Below are 19,481 nucleotides of genomic sequence, written 5' to 3'. Positions count from 1 at the left end.
GAAAGATGAATGTGTAGGTGTGTGTGTGTGTGTGTGTGTGTTTGCAAAGTTTGAGAGAAAGCTGACAGCTGAGTCTCCTGTTAAGATTAGGTGCCGTGCAGACATGTATCAGTCGTGGCACAAAGAGAGTATTAAAGCAATGCTGTGTACAACCTGTGTCCATGTATACATCGCTGTGTAAATGTATGTATGTGTGTGTGTGTGTGTGTGTGTCATCTCTTACATCGAAGGAACACATCTTTCTCTAATTGAACTATGTTGTGTGTCTGATATTGGTTTCTAAGCTCATGTGAAAGACTTTAAAGGAAAAAATGCGTCAATTTTAAGATATTGTAAACTCTCAATTCTAGTAGCCAGAGCCTGTATTTAACCACATTTTTATCTTTCTATGAAACATACCTTTATTTTAAACTCCAAACCTCCACCATATTAACCTTCAGATGTTGCTACAAAGATGTTTTCTGCACATTTATACTATTATACTACCATTATATGAATACCAACTGTTATTTGAGAATTAACAGTGTTATGAATGACGTAATGGCAGATACAAAGGTCACTCAACTGACTTCTAGTCTGTGGTCATCTTAAAGGGGAACTACACATCAATAATCTGTTTACAGGTGTAGTATAAAGCCTTTTGTGTCTCCAGAGGAAGCTGTGTGAAATCTGATGGATTGCCTCAAGTGATGTCGTCTGTGATAACTGTCAGCAGCCGAGTTGCATTGTGGGAAATGTAGGCAACCAGGTTGTGGATTTCAGGGTCCTGTCATAGTTTATGAAGGTTCTGTCATGACTGGAGCATTTGAATAGAACAGAGCCGTCTTTAATAGGATAAGTAACGTCTGTGATTTTACTATTATGACAAGTCAAAATGCTTGCTGTGAGCAATGCTTTTGAAGGTGAATGGATCTTTGTTGTTGTTGCTTGCTGCAATGAAAAAGTTCCATTTAAAAGAAGTTTGCATGGGATGAAGGAGTTTTAACCTCTTATATCAGCACACTGGATCTCACTATGATGTATCTATACAGCAAATTTGTTTCAAAAACATGTATACATTACCCCCGGGTAGCAGCCTGTTTATCCTAGCTGACAGGACAACTCTCAGCTCCAGACGTGATGCTGCCGTGTGCGTTTCGGGGAGGAGAGAGACACAAATGTTTCCTGGGCGACGGGGAAGCAAATGTTTCCGTAAGCATCTTTCCCTATAAGACGAGGAGCGTGTTGACATTCTCCTGTCAGATGAAGGCTTTGATAATCTGTTGGGGTCGTGAGCAGGTAAGACACTGACAGGTTGGAAGTACAGGTGTCCCCTCCTCCTCCCTCCTACCCCCCATCCCTCTCAAGGCCAGGCGGAAGGAGAGCGTGGGGAGGGGATACGACAGATGTGGAGAGGCTGGAAGGTGTGCGAGTGACAGGATCTATTAACCGGCTCGTTGAAATGAGTGTGATGCTTTTTAGACATTATAATCTGAGAATGATGATGAGTTTGGTTTTGGTTTAGCTGACCCATATTTTTGCTTAAACTGGACTTTTGATGCTACTCTTTCTTTGTGAAAGTACTTCCATCACTTTTCCTGTACAATGAGTTCAACACCATGAATACTGTCAAGCACATGCTGTCTAACAGTGTAAGATTAATTGCATCAAGACTATAAAGACAAGCAAAGGGAAAGGGATTGTTGGAGGGAGATGCAGTGACCGCAGGCTTCTTGCCTTGTCTTCAAGTATTGCCATTTGGAAGGAACATGAACTTTTCCTGGCAGGCGTGGTCCTAAGACACATTGTACGAACTAGTTTGTTGCAATCATATTGAACCTATTAAAGTATTCAAGAGTTGAATGAATGGATTAACACTGCATTCATACACCAGGGACACCACAGAAAGTTATTTTAAGTTCTGATGGACATTATGGTGGACATGGAAATTTCCAAACATAACCAATGGCCAAGATAATGAAATGTGTCTTAAATAATATGGAATGCATCATTAGTATTTCCTTTAGATGTACAGTCATGACTCTGAACCTTTCACTGTTGTAAAATAGCCTTAATTAGAAGAATAAATGGATGCAGTATATATGGGATATTTTTTTAATAACTTAAGTACTTTCAGTAGCAGAGCAGTTCAACTATAAATCATATCGTTTTTTCTACTGTTCCAAGCAGCCTTTGGTTTCCATTCATTCCTGTATGAGCAGACTCTTGAAGTTTATATAATTCATTATAGTGAACATTGGGGAGTCTTGTTTTTTTCTCTTTTTGCCAAAGTAATATTATTTTTCTGATAGTGCAGTTTAAATACAGACTGAAAAGCAATTATTAATAAAGGTTTGATGTTTCTGTAATTGTGTTGATTACATAACTTGAGCAAGTTTTGTTGGCATATAAATAGTTTACATATGGAATAACCAAAAGACCCCTGGAAACTGTTAAAAAATATATATGGTCAAATTTCCCATTTTAAGTTTTTAGGGGTCAATACAGGTTATTATTTTTTCTTGTATATTTTTCTTGAATGAAAGTGGATTGTGCAGCAAGTCCAAAGAACAGCAGCATCCGCCTCCAAAAAATTATACATGTTAAAATGCCATCATGCATAATGGAAATTTTTGCTATATGAATGTAAAAATGCAGAATTCATGCATTAATGTGTGTGTTTGATTATAATAATTCCTTTGTCTTTGGTGTCCTTTTTATCTCTTTCATACTTACACATGCTCTCTCTCTCTCTCTCTCTCTCTCTCTCTCTCTCTCTCTCTCTCTCTCTCTCTCTCTCTCTCTCTCTCTCTCTCTCTCTCTCTCTCTCTCTCTCTCTCTCTCTCTCTCTCTCTCTCTCTCTCTCTCTCTCTCTCTCTCTCTCTCTCTCTCAGCCTTCTCAGTGATGCTGAATGGGCCACTGGAGTTCCCAGGAGGTGTGTGATGTTTGCAGTAGAGTTCACTTTCCTTTGTGAATCCCCCAGTGGAAGTAGAAGGCAGCAGGCAGGCAGGCAGGCAGGGCAGACCGGCCCTCTGACCCAACAACAGCGAGTGTTTGAGTGTGTCCCCAGGGAACGCTGCGACGGCCCCCATCATTGGTGTGAATTCATAAATCGCACTCGTGGCAGTGCTCATTACCTCACTGTTTGTTTCATCTGGATTTCCTTGATGCCCAAAAGTTCAGACGTTTCTGTATCAGACGGGCTCAGATTTATTCTTTTGTCTCTAATGTTGTAAATAATACAGTCTCTGTTTTAGTCAATTTCACACAGCAAAGGATGATCAAGAGGACGACAGCATATGTTGTCTTTTTATCTGCTTTTTATTGTTGTTATTGTTTGGATGGGTATTATCTTTACTGATGTTGCTGTGTATTTCATGTCTAAACTCTTGTCCTGCCCCAGTCAGCCAAGCGAGATTATTTTAATGTATTGACATTCTCTTCATGTTGCTTTCATCTGCAGAAAATGACTATGAAATTGTATTTTTAAACACATTCTGATACTTCTTATTATAGGTATATATTTTTTTCTTTTCTTCTTCTTATTTTGTTTCTGCATTTTTAGCCTTCATTGGACAGTTGTGATGTCAGAGAGGCCGACAGGAAACGGGAGAGAGAGAGATGGGTATGACATCATTAGTCTATGAATTGCTCCAACCTGTGTTAGAAGACAAGTGTTTGGTCTAACTCTGTATTGAGGCCAAGTGTCAAATAATCGCACTACTTCCATCAGTTCACCAACATCATCATGTCATATTAACCAATGTGTTGTGCTGAGTTTCTCCTGTAAGCAGAAATGCTGTTCTCACTAATGACTTTCTCTCAGTTGTACTTTGCTATTTTCTTGATTGGTGTTAAACTAACGTCAAAGAAACACTAAGAAAACTATGTTTCATATTCAAATACAACTAGAGAATGGAAGGATTGAGGTTCTTTTAAGTAAAGTGAGATATGTAGGATAATTAATACACACTGAATGAATACACATAAAAGGTGAATCTTTGCTCCACTGAATCTTATCATTTATTTCCAAGGTTGGTTTTTTGTTGGTTCCATTTTTGTCTGGAACAAGCCTCAAGATTCACCCATTCACAACGTAACATGTGGCAACAGCTAGATGCCAATCAGAAAAATCATTTTTAGATGCTTTTAAGTCTGTAAATGTGTTCTGGTTTTGGTTTGTTTGGTTCAATTCTCTCTCTCGCTCTCTCTTTCTCTCTCTCCTTCTTTTTTTTGAAGGATTCACCACAACAGACTAACAGCCTCTTCAAAATAGGTCAGGCCTCGTCTCTGTCCTGTACAACAGCACATCTACCAGCCAGAATAGACATGGCTCATTCATACCAGAATGGCTCTTTTCAGAAAAAGCTTCTTTAAAAACATCTTTCTGTCGTCTGCTCTTTTCATAATGCAAAAGTTTATTGAAAAGAAAATGAAGTTTAGTGTCTTTTTCTTGGATTGTGGTAAATCTAAATAGACTTACTGTAACTTAATCGTAGTGCTGTTTATGTGTAGCCAGCTTTGATGTATGTAAAAGAGCCTTTAATGTCAGACTTTTATACAAATGTAAGTGCTGAGTTTCACTGAAAATAGCTTCACACAACATGAATTTATAGCAAAATAGAAGTGACTGAAATGAATAAGAGAGTAAGAACAGTATGTCTGTTCAAAAGAGAAGCTCAGAGCAACACAGGGGTGGGTATGTTTTTTTAGGATGATGGGTAACACGGTGGAAGTATATAAGTGAAATATATAAATTGAAATAAACTAAAATCAAACACCAATTGATTTAAGCTGAGTCTATTTTAACACTTTTCCACCTAAGTGCTCTTACTCTGATGAATCTGCATTTTAATTTAGATATTCAACAAATCAGCAGACATTTGAGAAAAGAAAAGAAAAAAACTCAACAAATAATATTGAAATTCCCAGACTCCCTGTGTTGTGTCTATTTACACTTCAGAGTTCAGCAACATGCCGCTCTGCACACCTGAGCACCTCGCTGGGGGGAAAGAATCCCCCCTGGGTGAACCTGCCTGCTGCTTTTCATGTCAGAGCAGATTTTTAGGTGGTGGTGAAGAAGGGGGGGGGGGAGGCGTGGTGTGTGTGGGGAGGAGGGGGGGTGAAAACAGGCGGAGCAGAGGCTTAGGCAACACGAAGCAGATTGTGTCAAAAAATATTGCTGCGGCAGGTGGAGAGCACCTCAGACCACTTAGTGAGGGAATAATCCAGGAGTGGTGCTGCTGTCTGGATTACTCAGCGTTATCTGAGCTGTTATCATGTTCTGTCTGCTTCATGTCATCTCCAAACAATGAAGCACTTCATTTCTTAGTTATTCTACAGCTAGGAAAGTAATGTCTTAATGTAAATGTTACACCTCAAGAGTGTATAGTAGCAGTTGTAGGGAAGTAGGTATTATGTCTCTATTATACTATTATACATAAATAAATGGGGGTATTCCAGCAGTTTAGTATTGCACTTACTTGGATGATAAAAAAGAATGTTAAAAATGGACAGAGTGGAGGCTGAGCTATCCTGACCTATAGGCCTTATTTACACCTGTATTAACATGTGATCTGTATCTGGATACATTACAGAGATTAAGACATCTGATCCATGAGCATCTGTGTTTATACCTGCTATTAAAATGCCTTCATGTTATCTGACTCGTGCTGACATTGTGATCTGATCTCAGTATGCAAATGAGCTGGGCAGACTTGTCAGTAGACATGAAGACATTGTGTATGGAGGCAATGCCATGAAGGGATGTTATTCATACCCACAACACTTTTTGAGACAGAACATTGTAAAGCTACTGCTACTATTTGTTGCTTTTGCCTGGTTTACTTAAACTAGGAAGAAGAGGTGGAGTTAGGTGACCTTTCAATTTGCCAAACTGATTTTTTTTCCTTCTATAAATGTGGTCATGCTACACCGATTGCATTTATACCTCACTGAGAAGCCATCACAGTGCCAGCCTGACTACCTTTAGATGTGGTCTGCCAGGTCTGATAGCATTCTGGTCCCATCACATCTCATGTGCCAGGTGTAAATTAGTTATTAGTTCCTAGTGTGGGGCAAGACACTGGATCCTACATTTCCCCAAATGCAACCATGCCTTCATGAAGCTGGAAAACACCCATGTGTCAAACTCCACGGTTCAGTTCTGTTCAAAACTGAAGTCCAAAAAGTTTTATCCAAGTTCGAGCCGAGAGAATCCAGTTTAGTCTTCATTTCTGAATAGGACTGGGCAATTAATTGCTCATGTCAATTAATGGTGGTGTTCACTGTTGCCATGACAGTAAAGGTTACATATCTTTAAGGAATTTGAAAACTTGTCTTTGAAAAACTGTGATCATTTGAACCCAAACCATGATCTTTACATAGTTCTAATCAAGTAAACTAGACATTAACCACAGTGTCACACCTTAAAACATCTTTATTTTCACTCCCTAAAGATCCTCATGTGTGAGGGCAGCAGTGGAAAATACTAAACTAAAGAAACTGTGAAAATACATCACTGTTCATCAAGGGTGGAGATAATCCTTCATTAATCCTAATCCAGGTTAAAGGTTCAATTAAGCGTGATTTAGATTTTTGCCATAATCACCCAGCCCTACTTCTGACTGTTACTGACTGTTTAGATGAACTCAGTAGAAAACATGGCCTGTGCTACTGCTGTTTATAAGGTTAGTAGCTCAGCAGCTACCTGTGCTTGTGTGGTTCTCCTGATTGCTCAGTGAGCTTTTACCCAACTGACATGCATGGCCGAGTGTCATCTGAGAGGGGCGCACTGAGACAACAAGCTATTGATACACAGAGCAACAAGCATGACTGAATGGATTCAGATAAACTGAACTGGATTTATATTCATGCAATGGAAACATTTTAGATCAGGGGTGTCCAATACATGGATTGCGGTCTACCAGTTGATCGCAAAGTCTGTGCTGGTAGATTATGTGCCATTAAAAAAAAAAAAAGAAACAATTTAAAAGTTGCCCCCCCCCCCCCCCCCCCCTATACACTTGATTCGCGTGTGACAAGATTGACATGTATGAGCGACCGGTTTGTCAAACCCAGAATGCAAAATGAGTGTATTGGAAATAAACAGTCTAGTGTAGTGAGCAAAGGGAAGAGAAGGGACGGTCAAGGAGAGAAAGAGAGACATTACATACCTGCAGCAAATACACATTTTTTTATGTCTATAAAGGGAATGAAAAATAACTTGGAGAGACGGTTTACATGACTCATTTGCGATTCTGCTCTGGTAACTAAGCTGAATGTTAAGATTGTGTCAGATTAAAACTTGTTATTTCGCCCCCTTGCAATTTAGGATTTCTTTTTTTGCCCCTCCTTCTTCTTTTGTTTGGGGAATCAATTATAGTTGGTCAAAAAAGCAAAAAGGTCTGGACCCCCCTGCTCTAGAGCCTGTTTGCATCAGATCCTCATATGTAGACAGCAGTACATTCCAACCCTATTTCCAGGTAAGACTATTGATATTGGATGATTATCAAAAGCAAAACTCTTTTTTACATCTCATGTCATAATTCATTGGAATTCTCACAGTATCTTTGCATGGTAAAGGTTTTGGAAAGATAGCAGCTAAGGTAAATGAAGTATGGTGAAGGTATTGTTAAGCTATTGTTAGGACAGAGCCAGACTAGGGAAAGATCAGTGGATAAATATCACATGAAACATTACTGCTCCTTATGACATCACTTCTAGTTTGGAGCCAATCATGGTCCAGTATGTAACTTACACAATAGTAATGTAGAAACTTGTAGAAACATTGAGAATGGACTTTACAGTGAAGCATAATTGTATATTAATAGACGTAAGGTAGAGTACACAGGAACATTGTGACCACAGATAGAAATATTAACAGTATGATATAAAGAGTAGAACTTTCAGACAAACATCACTACTGTAGTTTGTTGAAAGGACACAACTCATACAAGACTAGCTCAGTGTATCACACTTAGGTCAGTGTGTAAGTTATCCTTGTTATTAGGAATTATCAAATCAAAACTTGTAAGCCACAAGCACCATCAAACCCACATTACGTGAATACAGCAAAAGCACAAGAGCGTAAATAGCAAATAAATAAATAAATAAAATGAGTTTCCTGCTTTTCAAATGGTGCATGAAAAACACCGTCCTCTCTTGCTTCATTCTTTTCTTTCATCTCATGTCCTACTACAGTACATAAAGTAGGGCTGTTCACATGGTAGTTATTTCATATCATTTATATCAGTGATAAGGGTCAACCATGGGCCAGTAAAGATTAGGGAGAGATTGTGGTTTCCATTAATAAATTAGGGGTGAGCAGGTCAGAAGTGTAACACCAAGTATCAGCACACACACACACACACACACACACACACACACACACACACACACACACACACACACACACACACACACACACACACACACACACACACACACACACACACACACACACACACACACACACACGCTTTCATAAAATTATGTAGATCCTGGTTAACAAAAACTACACAAAAGAAAACAAAGACTCAGAGTTGTTGAAACATGTTCGTATGGACTTATAGAAGATTTGGGCAGGGGCAGGCAGGAGTCAGAAGGTGATCAGTGGTGTTTGGTAACATAGTATACTAATGCATTAGTGCACTTTCTCCTCAAAACTAACAACAGTAAAAGTTTAAAGCAAATGACTCTCTTGAGTTAACGCTCCAAAAAGGAATTTCATGTGAGAGGCAACCTCAGTGACTACAGTGTTGTTTCTTACCTCTAAGCTACCCGTAGACATATTTAACAGCTACATTTAATGAGCTTTGTGTACACACACGTATAGTCAGTGTTAGTGTTAGATGGTGCAGCAGCAGTACTCACCCACAGGTGACGGTGTACTGCCGCTGCTGGATGGCTGCTGGATCTGCAGCCTCTGCGGTGATGGTGGCGGCAGCTGTGGCAGGGAGCTGATGACCGATGGGAAAAGGAAAGGATAAACCCCAGGTGTGTAGTGCCTCATCTGGACCAGCGGAGGACTGCTGCGGGGCTGGGCGCGGCTGGCGGTCTTCATCACAGCGATGGGTGGAGGGTGCCGGCAGGAGCACTGAGCGAGCTGAGGTGTGGCGAGGCTGGGAGGCCATCAGGTGACCCCCTGGTTGCGGTTAGTGTGACTGGAGTGGGTTCGGTACCACCTCAGCACTACACAGATGCATGGTGGTGCAGGTTGGTGTCACCCAAGTCCACTCAGAGGTTCACCCACTTACACTGTAACACACACACACACAATGAGTCTGGGTTAGTATCTTCTCTTCAGCTCTTCCAACAGTAGATGATGAATGTAACTACATATGCATACACAATTAGTTCCCTAAAACCTGTCAATTCCACCTCTCATTGGCTCATTTTAAATGAGGCTGTCCAATTACTGTCCTTGACACTATGCATAAGGACCATGGCTGTATAACAAGCCCTGGACATGGGGCCATAGCTAGGTCTTACTAATTTTTCCCAGTGGTCATTTACAGTATTGCAGCTGAAAAAAACCCTGCTGCCCAAAAAGCATTATCCACAAAGACCACCATTATAAAAGAGAAGTCTATAAAAAAACTGTTGACAAGACACCTCCAACTGCAAATAATGTGAATTATAACTTTTCCAATTTTGAGTTTTTGACCTGATGTGTTTGATGTTTGTATAATTGTAGTAAAATGATCACTCTCCTCAGTGTGGGTCCTGTTGTGGTTACAGTCACACAGGAAGCTGCAGCAGCAAGTAGAGAAACATTCAACCAACCTACTCATTCTCTGCATCCTTCATTTCCATCTCTTTATTCAACAGACAAGCTACTTCCTGCTGGACACAAATAGAACACTGCACGATCGTCCAATATCAACCTCAATTTGTAAGGACATTGTGCTGGAACAAATGTGATCTTTAAAAATGGAATAAGGGAAGTATTCAAAACATTTGAGCTAATCACTGACTCAAGAAACATGCAGTTTATTCATTAGTGTAAATCTTCACTTACTGAATGCATGAAGATTGAGCTTTTTGATGTTTTAGTGTCCCTGTTAAGATGAACAGACTATTAGCAGTGGATATGTATAGTATTACTACAAGCTTGGTCCAGAAGCTAAAACTGATTCATCCACAAGGCTTCAGATATCACCCAGGATATTTCTTACAGAAAATGTGTCCTTTTGCCACAGGTGTCCACCTCGGACTCGCCTCATGCGAAGGTTGCCACTGTCTGGCTCAGAGGGGGGGCAAGGGGAGACGATTAGGGTGGAGCTGAGGTGTGATCAGTCCCCTCTGCTGAATTGTTTAACAGAGTTATAAACCGCTACAGTACAATGGTGGTCATAACACTCTAACCTGCAGTCAGGGTGGGGCCATTAAAGTGACACATAACCACACTTTGTAATTATTGACCACCAGATAGAGTCTTGCTGCTGTGCTGCTGTGCCACTGAGGAAAGCAGAGGAGAGTTGAGTGTATAGAGAAGGACGGGGGTGTGGTAATAAAATGTCATCTTTATCTGGGGATGGAAAAACAAGGTGGTAGTTCTAATAGCATGCACTGGATTGGGATGGGACCTGCTACAGTAGGATTCAGATCTTTGGGTCAGACAGATGATCATGGAGTCCATTCAGTGCTTTGGGATCTCTCCAAAACCATCACCACTAGTAGAAATGTTTTGTCAGGTGTGTCACCATGGGTACAACCATCACAGCAAACAGAAAAAACATCATCAGTGTGGATAATAATGACATGAAGCATCACAAACATTGATGATAAGCTGACCTGATAGAGAGAGTCCTTAGTTACAACATCTCGTGTCTGGTATGGTCACCTGACTTTACTTAACAAGAACAAGCTGTCCACAATTGTCAAAATGGCAGGGAAAATTATTGGTAAACCTACACAGCACTACAGTACACAGATAAACTATGAAAATATTAGATGATGACACCCACCCCCTCCATTCTGAGTTCAAGCTGCTTCCCCTAGGGCGGCGCTATAAAGTACATATGGCAAGGAAAAATATTTACAAATACTCTTTTATTCTAAATGTAATTTCCATGGTCAACAAACTATGGAAAGCTAGATGAAAGGGAGGTGTAGCTAATAACAATATAAATGGGCTGGAATTGGTGCTTTCTGCCTTATACCTGATATGCATGCATATGTGTGGGGGCTGGGAGGAAGGGAGGGGGGGGGGGTACATGTGATGTGCTGTGTCCATCTCCCAGACATATGTCTATGTGTAATGGAATGAATGTGCTTATTTTATGTACTGTATGTGTTTTATATATTATTCTTACCAGTGAGACCAAAGACAATTTTCATGCAGGACATGATAATGAAGTATTTCTATTCTCCAAAAACTAAACTCCAAAGTCCCACATAATCTATTCCTCATCTGAACCAAGTACTTCAACTCTCTGACCTTAAGGACACCATGACAAGTCCCCTCCACTCAAATGTTTGTTTTATTGCTACTTCAGTCTCTATCTATCTATATACAAGCATGATTTATGACATCACTACTAGTTTGGAGCCAATCATGGTCCAGTATATAACTTAGTGTGATGTAGCCACCAGTGCACAAAGAGAATAGACCTTACAGTGAAGCAGGAGACACTGTGAAATGAAAAGCGATTGCATATTTATAAATTCTCATTATTATGGAGAAATGGAGAAACCATATTCAACACTAATTATTATTCAAAGCAGAGTTATTTACCATGTCTTCATATGCAGTTTACATGTAGTTTTGACGCACTGATACAAATATACAAAAATGTAAAAATATGACCTTTTTTTCTGTCAATATCCACATTTATAGTGTGATATAAAAGTGTACAACTATTATCACCACAAAACATAACCACCACAGTTATTTCCCACAGACTGTTTTAAATGTAATCTGTGTTGGACAAAAGACAAACATATAACAACTGCAATTTATTAAATGGACACAACTCACACAAAACCAGCTCAGTGTATCACACTTAAATCAGTGTGTAAATCATCCTTGTTATTAGAAACACTAGCAATTCAGCCTCTTTATCCAATGAGAACTTAAAAGCTACAAACACCATCCAACACACATTATGTGCAAATAGTATAAAAACAAACAAAGTTATCTGCTTTGTAAATGGTGCATGAAAAATACCATCCTTTATTTCTACATTCTTTCCTTTCATCTCATGTCCTACTACAGTACATAAAATAGGGCTGTTCACATGGTAGTTATTTCATATCATTTATATCAGTGATAAGGGTCAACCATGGGCCACATTTTCAGGATGTTATTTTGGGGGACATTAACAGCACAGTGGAAACACAGGTCTTTATGTTTTGTTTATTTTAATTCATTTAAGTACAAAATTGCTTTTTAAATAAATTTAGGGTTGTATCCAAGGGCATGATGGGTTTTTTTCCTATCAGTAAGTAAGAGCTAACAGAGTTACAACCTATTTTCATACTCATTTGAATATGAGTGACTATGAATATTTATGTTCTGCATTGCACCTATTAGAGAGATACTTCATTTGTTATACACACATGACAAACAGAGGCTTGATTCATTTATATTTGATTGTCTGTATTGTTACCTTATTATAAGATGGCACTTACACTCCACGTCTCTTGTGTGCTATCTATTCCGGTCCAACACACTAAAGTTGTGGTAAAAAGATTACATTTTCTGGAATGTTTATTACATCTAATTTCAGTAATATGGGCCACTTGCCTACTGCTTTATATAGTGTACATAATGTTAGGCAGTGTTTAATGTCGGACTGTTGGGACATCACATACCATTTTAGAGAACCAACAACCATGGCCATGTCCTCTGTGGTCATTCCTGTCTTTTAAAAAGGAATATGCAAGATAAGACAGGGGAAAACCATAACCCCCTACCTATTTTACTGTCAGATGTTCAAGGCCTAAGGTAGAACATAAGTAGAACATTGGAAACAGCATTTATCATGGTAAATGTAGGCATGTATCTAGTCATACCTGTTGGGTTTCTGTCTTCTAGCAGTACATCACAAGCCCTCACAAGTCTACATTTTAGTTGGTAATAAGATTATTCTCACTGCTTTCTGTGTAAAAAAGGAGTCATCCAGGGTTTAGAGGGTTGGGGGTTTTTTGGCTGGTATCTCACATATAGTTTGAAACCCCCCGCATCACAAGCAGTGGGAAATAAGAGATGCAGCTTCCAGTGGGAGGAGAGCTGCTGCTTGTTTGGCTCCAGCAAAGTCTCATCTACCCCGGGGTTCCTCGCTGTCATATACACATTACTGTAACCGTTTAATCAACAGTGATGGGGGAAACCACACACACACACACACACACACACACACACACATATTCATCAAACACTTATACATCAAGTTCTAGTTCTAGGCTTGTTCAAACCCCAGTCTTGGAACTTCTGCTTTCCAGCAAACAGAGAAGATGATCATCAACCATTTAAAGATTTAGAGAAGGTTATGATTAAAGCATTGAAGATGATTTGCCTGCCTTCCTTCCTTCCTTCCTTCCTTCCTTCCTTCCTTCCTTCCTTCCTTTCAGTATTTAGGAGTCATATTAACACAGTACTCAGAAAGATGATGCCATGGAGGAACTAGAGAACAGTATCCTTCAACTTCAAACCTCAAAGCCCCCTCAAAGCCCTGGCTATCCCTAAAATGTTGCTGATTGTGCTCAGTCTGTATTAATAATTAAGGGTTAAGACTACTCGTTTTGACCATGGTCTCTTTCAGTGCTGATAATGTTACAGTCACCACAGTAACAGCTAAAGTCTGAGAACACAGTGACTTCACTACAACGGAATCTGACAGTGCAAGAAACCTGCCAGGTCAGACAATCAGGCAGCTATCCAGACTATCTAAACCACAAGAGTGAAGTGTTGATGATACGCCCTCATTGCACAACTATGGTAAAATGAACTTAGGAGTGAGTTCGTAAACTTGATGACACTTGACCATGGATGTATTATAGGAACTGGATACCAGAATGGAAGATGGCGCCTATTCAATCGAGTGAAAACTGCTTGTCTGGCGCATTAGCAAAAGAAGTTTTCTAGTTCAAGGTCTGCTTCTGGGTTGTGTGGCCCACTAAATATGTGCAGTAGTGTTTCTACGACTAGCTCCACCTGCCTGTTCCCCTCTCAGCCCATAGGCTTTACATTAGGATGATGTCACAGATTTCAAAATCTCCTTTATGGAAAGTGTAAAACCTAAATGTATTAAACATTCAGTATGCAAAGAGTAAAAATTTCCTATGTGAAAAATAATCTTTGTGCAGCAGAACATTTTTCACTGCAATACCATGAGTGGCCACTGGGAAAAACTGGTAGCACTCTGTCCAGTTTCATATAGGCGTTGACACAGACGGCTTTGAACAATGCTTCTATACATTATTTTGAGTTTGTGGGATGAAATAATGGTTAAGAACATTACATGCAAGTAGTGCCCAGGTAACAAGAGCCTGTTGCAAATGATGTAGGTTTGAAAAGCCTATATGCGTTTATAATTTGTATGTGGGCATATGTTAAAGAGGCCACTTTTACAGTTTTTATGTAAGGCTGTACAATAAATAGCTGTAAATAGGACATTGTAATTTTGCAATATAATTAGCTACTTTTAAAAGTAACAATCCCGCCACAATATATCATACTACTAATCTCAGTTTCTAGTATGATTTATGATTTCCACCTCAACTCAGTTCAGACTGTCTGACTGGAGAAATATCAGATAATGAATACCCTGCTGAAAAAACCAGCGTAGATCAGCACTGCTGCATTAATCCGGGCCAGTGTGGAAATGTCAAACCCAATACCAGATTAAAAACACTATATACTGTGAGATTTATCTGCTAGTGATATGCTTAATCAGCATTGTGTGAACTTGTATGGCGAGGGCTTGTAATGTCAGACATTCATTAATTTATTAAAGTTCTGCACTGCAGGTAAACAGAACAAGAAGGTTTGTATTGTGCCTCAAAAGTACTTGTAGTCATGGTAATGTTTTGCAGCTCTCAATAAGAAAACAGCCTCTCAAGTATTCTAGTTTTAGAACACAAAGTTCCACTGTAATCAAATTATATAAAAAGATGAGCCAAACATCATGTGTTCGTGACTTGTTTTGGTATTACTGCTCCAGTAGAATGAATGATTTACCCCAAATTATCTAAATTATCCAATTGACAGCCTGTCAGTGAAATCATCATAGTCCTGCTAATGCCTTTAAGTAACATCCCCATTATCTGGCTACAGATTTAGACTTAATAAGAGGACATTGAAACTTAATAAGTGTACACGTGAAAGGGTGAACAGTGGTACAGAAGAGGGAGAAAGATTTCTCTGGGGATTCTATATGAGCTGTTTATACTGCGACACAGCTTCAGCAAGAGAAACTTCTACACACCGCCGCTATTCAGTAGTTAGTCTGTCTTCTGCAGATGCATCTTTGGTCTTACCATTTCTAAACAATCTCCTTTAGAGACAGCTTGTTTCCTCTACTGTACTGAGAAACAAGAGGCAATGCAATGGCAGAATAATTCATGAGGCTTAATTTAGAAGTGTAGCTCCTGCTGCCTGTAGCGGATAGAAACCTGATAACGGCGCAGCTATTCAGCACCAACTGAATAAAAATAGAAGATATTAAAAACAACAAGTTAGTGAATGTAGAAATGACAGTTTGATGAAGCAAGTCATATGTACTCACTAATTAATTAAGTTTAGAAAAACAATGTTATACTTATATGGAGCTTTATAATATGATCAATGTGATGACACGATGAAGCTTAATAGATGAAATGTCCTCTGTGTAAAGTATTGAAACTGATACTGATATGTAAACAATCTGAACATACTAAATACTCACTCATCACTGTACCCTGTAGCTTATTATGTGGAATTATACCCTACACTTGATTTTAGGCACTTCATCAGGGATCTACATCTTTTGCATGATTGCAAATCAGAGAACACACTACTGTAAGCAATTTTATTCCTTCATCACATTCTTTTGTCATTTGTTGAATCTTGGATTTCTATACATAATTGTATTATAATATTATGATCTTTGTTTTCCTTCAGATTATAGTTAAACATTTTTATTTACATTGTTTCTCACCAATGTGCACAGTGTGTATCCCTGATATGTAACAAACATGTTGAATGAAATATTTGCAAAGCCAATTTTTGTGAAATATGAAATCCTGTATCCTTTACATTCATGTTTATCTGCTAGCAGTCTTCACTGCATCTGCTTGTGTTTCTGGCACATAACATGACAAACCTGTGGCCTGGTGAGACAGCTCTACAAAAATGTACAGGTATCAACCCCTACACTTTAACTGGTGGATGTAAATATTTGTAGGTATGTATGATACATGTACAAAAAAATATTAGACCCACTACTGAGACCCATTGCTTCATGGAGCTTTAACATGCAATCACATGCATGTCGTATGTGAAAATACTGTTGCAGAGAAAAATGACATGTCAAGTTGTTATTTTCAGAGAGGATATGAAAATCAATGTGTGTGTTGTATTATGTCATCCTACAGACTAGTGCTGTGCGGTAAGGACAAAATTGTATATCCCGATATAAGTCATTTTATATCTCAATAACAATATATGTTATGCGTAGTGGCATTGCTGCAGTTACATTAGCCTTCATTCATTGTTCATACAACATGAACTCACATGATACAATTGGATTATCTGACGGTCATTCCGACGTTGAGTTGTACTTTACGTAGCAATGTTAACGTTGGTTAGCGATGTTAGCCGCTAAGGTTAACGTTAGTGTAGCAACAGAGCTAACCCAGTACCCAACATGTTAAAATTACAAAGACATTTTTATATCGCCCTACGATATATATTGTAATATCGCACAGCACTACTACAGACTATCATGTAATGTCACCCACATCTTGGATTTCTACAGTAATTCAAACAGGTCTGGTTTTGTGACAGTTGGAATTTCCCTTAACTGGAGAAACTTTTAACCAAACAGAGATTAGTAGATTGGATTAAGCATGGGGACATAATATATCTACAAAGCTACCTAGCTACCTAGCAACACCCATGAGAAACAGCAACAGAAAAACATTGACACAGCTGTACAGGTTGCTGTAGGCAGACTCAATGATGAATGTGAAGTGAAACAGTAATTCAGTGATTATCAGACTAAATACTGTTTATATTAGGACAAAATACAGATTTTAGTTCCAAATTTTAGTTGGACAAGTCTAATAACATGAGCATCTTTGATAAGCCAATCAAAACACAACTAAATACTACCTTGAATATTATGTCTTCATCAAGATCTATTTTGTGGCCCTTTACATACAGAATGTTAGATTTAAGCCAGAAAGCAGCAATGTGGGCTGAAGCTTTTCCTCATTATGTACCAGCTCATTACTCGTAGGATTTAGGTTCAATATCAATATGCACTGCAGGAAGTGGTGGACCCTTTATGTATCATTATGTAACAAGATGGAGAGTGAAGCTTTGGAGGATGGGGTAGCATTTGTTTCATGTAGTAGACCAGAATTTGCTCCCCATCACAGAGCAAAGACCCCAACCTTTTAGTTTTAGTGCCTCTTTCAAATTATCCATAAACACTGTTGTTGCATAGCCCTAACCTTACCTTAACTATAGTGTATTTGTCATAACCACAGTCTCTTTCCAACTTCAATAAATAATAAAGCAATCACTTCAAAAGCAGTTCAATATCAACTCTCATGTCTAACAATAAGCTTGTTTTCTACATTTCTGCTCATACTTTATGTGCATTGGTTCTGAAAAAAAAAGAGGAAGAGTCAACATAAAAGTCTGTAACGGTAAAGTGGATTGTACAATAGATGTTATTCACTGTGCCAGTTGGGAGCAAATCAGTCTATCATTTCATTTTCATTTTTTTTCCTGAGCTGAATAAGACATGAGAGACACACCGAGCTCCTACACTGGCTTAAAACAAACCAGAGGCTGCTCATGAACAAACACCACAGCATTTCAGTCCAATTTCTTCAGGCTTTGTTTAGGCTTTGGTACAGACTGCTGGGTCTATCTTTCTTTTTAATGGAAGGACTCCACCAAAAGGTTCAGTCATGTGTCCATTTTTAAGCCAGGAAAAATGTCCTTTACTGTGAATACTTCTGAATCTGTATCAGTCTTCCAAAGCTCTTATACGTCAAAGCCCAATAAAATCTGTCTTTTTGCCATCGATCTATAGTACATACTGTACATCTGTATCTGTACTGTTCTCTCTTTCTCTGCTGCTGATTCCTCCTCTTCTACTTGTCTCCCGTCTTCCTACTCGGGTTTATAGTGGCTCTTCAACTCCCTCTGATAGATGGCGGGCTCCCCTGACGCCGACCTCTGGCATCTGGATCACAGCCGTAATGACCGGGCCAAGTGGTGCTAACATGCCTCAGAGAAGGTTCAATAGACCCGAATGGCGATCCAGGTATCGACAGTGTCATCCGTCAGAGGCTGGAGGGGGCTCGGCGACGGCGTGACAACAATTGATTGTACATCAGTCACTGCCGGATCAATTCTGGAATCATTTCTGCATCGCTTTCAGATGCACAGAAATCAAAGTGAGCAGGCTTTGCACTTAAGGGACAAGATATATGACAGGCACGCACCTAATCAGACAAACCGCACAAACACATTACCTTCATTATTCATACAGGAGCTATAGAGGTGTTTTTTTTTTCCCCCTTCTTCGCTGTGCATTATTCATTATGTTACATGAAGGCAACTTTTCAGTGTGGTAGACATGCGGGGGTGCTGTGTGTTTCATGTGGAGCATGGAGCTGCTCTAGCTGGGAGTCTTGGGACCCATTGTGAGTATCAGGTGTGATGAAGAGTACAACAGGCTTTATTAATTCACATGCACCCATGGTCACACACACATACTAGAACAATGATATGCACACATGAAACAGTTCTCACACACACACACACACGCACACACGCATGCCCTGCAGAAGATGTCAGAAACAATGTACATACTGTATTCATAACCTCGTACTGTAAGTCTTTGTTTGGGAAAATATTTGTGTGTTCAGGAAGTTAGATGTTTCATTGTTGGGTTAGTACAAGAAATAACATTAGACACAGAGAGAAAAGAACGTGAATTAATACATTGCAGTACAAGAAAGGACCTTAAAAAAAAGAGGAATAATCTTTAAAAAGGTGATTTTGTCATGCACTCTCAATAGCTACAATAGCTACAATTATAACAATGACTGTGAATTGAATGCACCATTGTTTAAATGCACTCACTTGAAATCTGCTGTGCCTCAAATCACATACTTCTGTTCTCTCATTGTAAAATGTATTCATTAGTTCATGTAGATTCTGGAATATAAAATAAAGATATTTGATGAAAAAAGTCTAAAGTCTGTCAGGGGTTTAATTGATACTGTGATATTTAAGCCCATGTGTGCTCCAAATAAGCCCATGTCATGATTT

At 39.1% G+C, this 19,481-nt stretch overlaps 1 protein-coding gene across 1 annotated transcript in view; it reads right to left on the bottom strand.

Moving 5' to 3' along the window:
- Nucleotides 1-9,044, bottom strand: part of LOC128373954 (retinoic acid receptor beta-like) — a 126,580-nt gene extending 117,536 nt beyond the window's left edge. The window contains exon 1 of the mRNA XM_053334157.1: nt 8,855-9,044. Within this exon, the coding sequence (XP_053190132.1) occupies nt 8,855-9,044 (190 nt within the window). The remainder of the gene's footprint in view (nt 1-8,854) is intronic.
- Nucleotides 9,045-19,481: the final 10,437 nt, after the last annotated feature.

Source organism: Scomber japonicus, chromosome 15 (genome assembly GCF_027409825.1).
Source record: "Scomber japonicus isolate fScoJap1 chromosome 15, fScoJap1.pri, whole genome shotgun sequence".
In the NCBI taxonomy this organism is placed as follows: Eukaryota; Metazoa; Chordata; class Actinopteri; order Scombriformes; family Scombridae; genus Scomber; species Scomber japonicus.
Note: the sequence above shows the minus strand (reverse complement) of the source record. Positions and strands in the feature narration are given on the sequence as shown.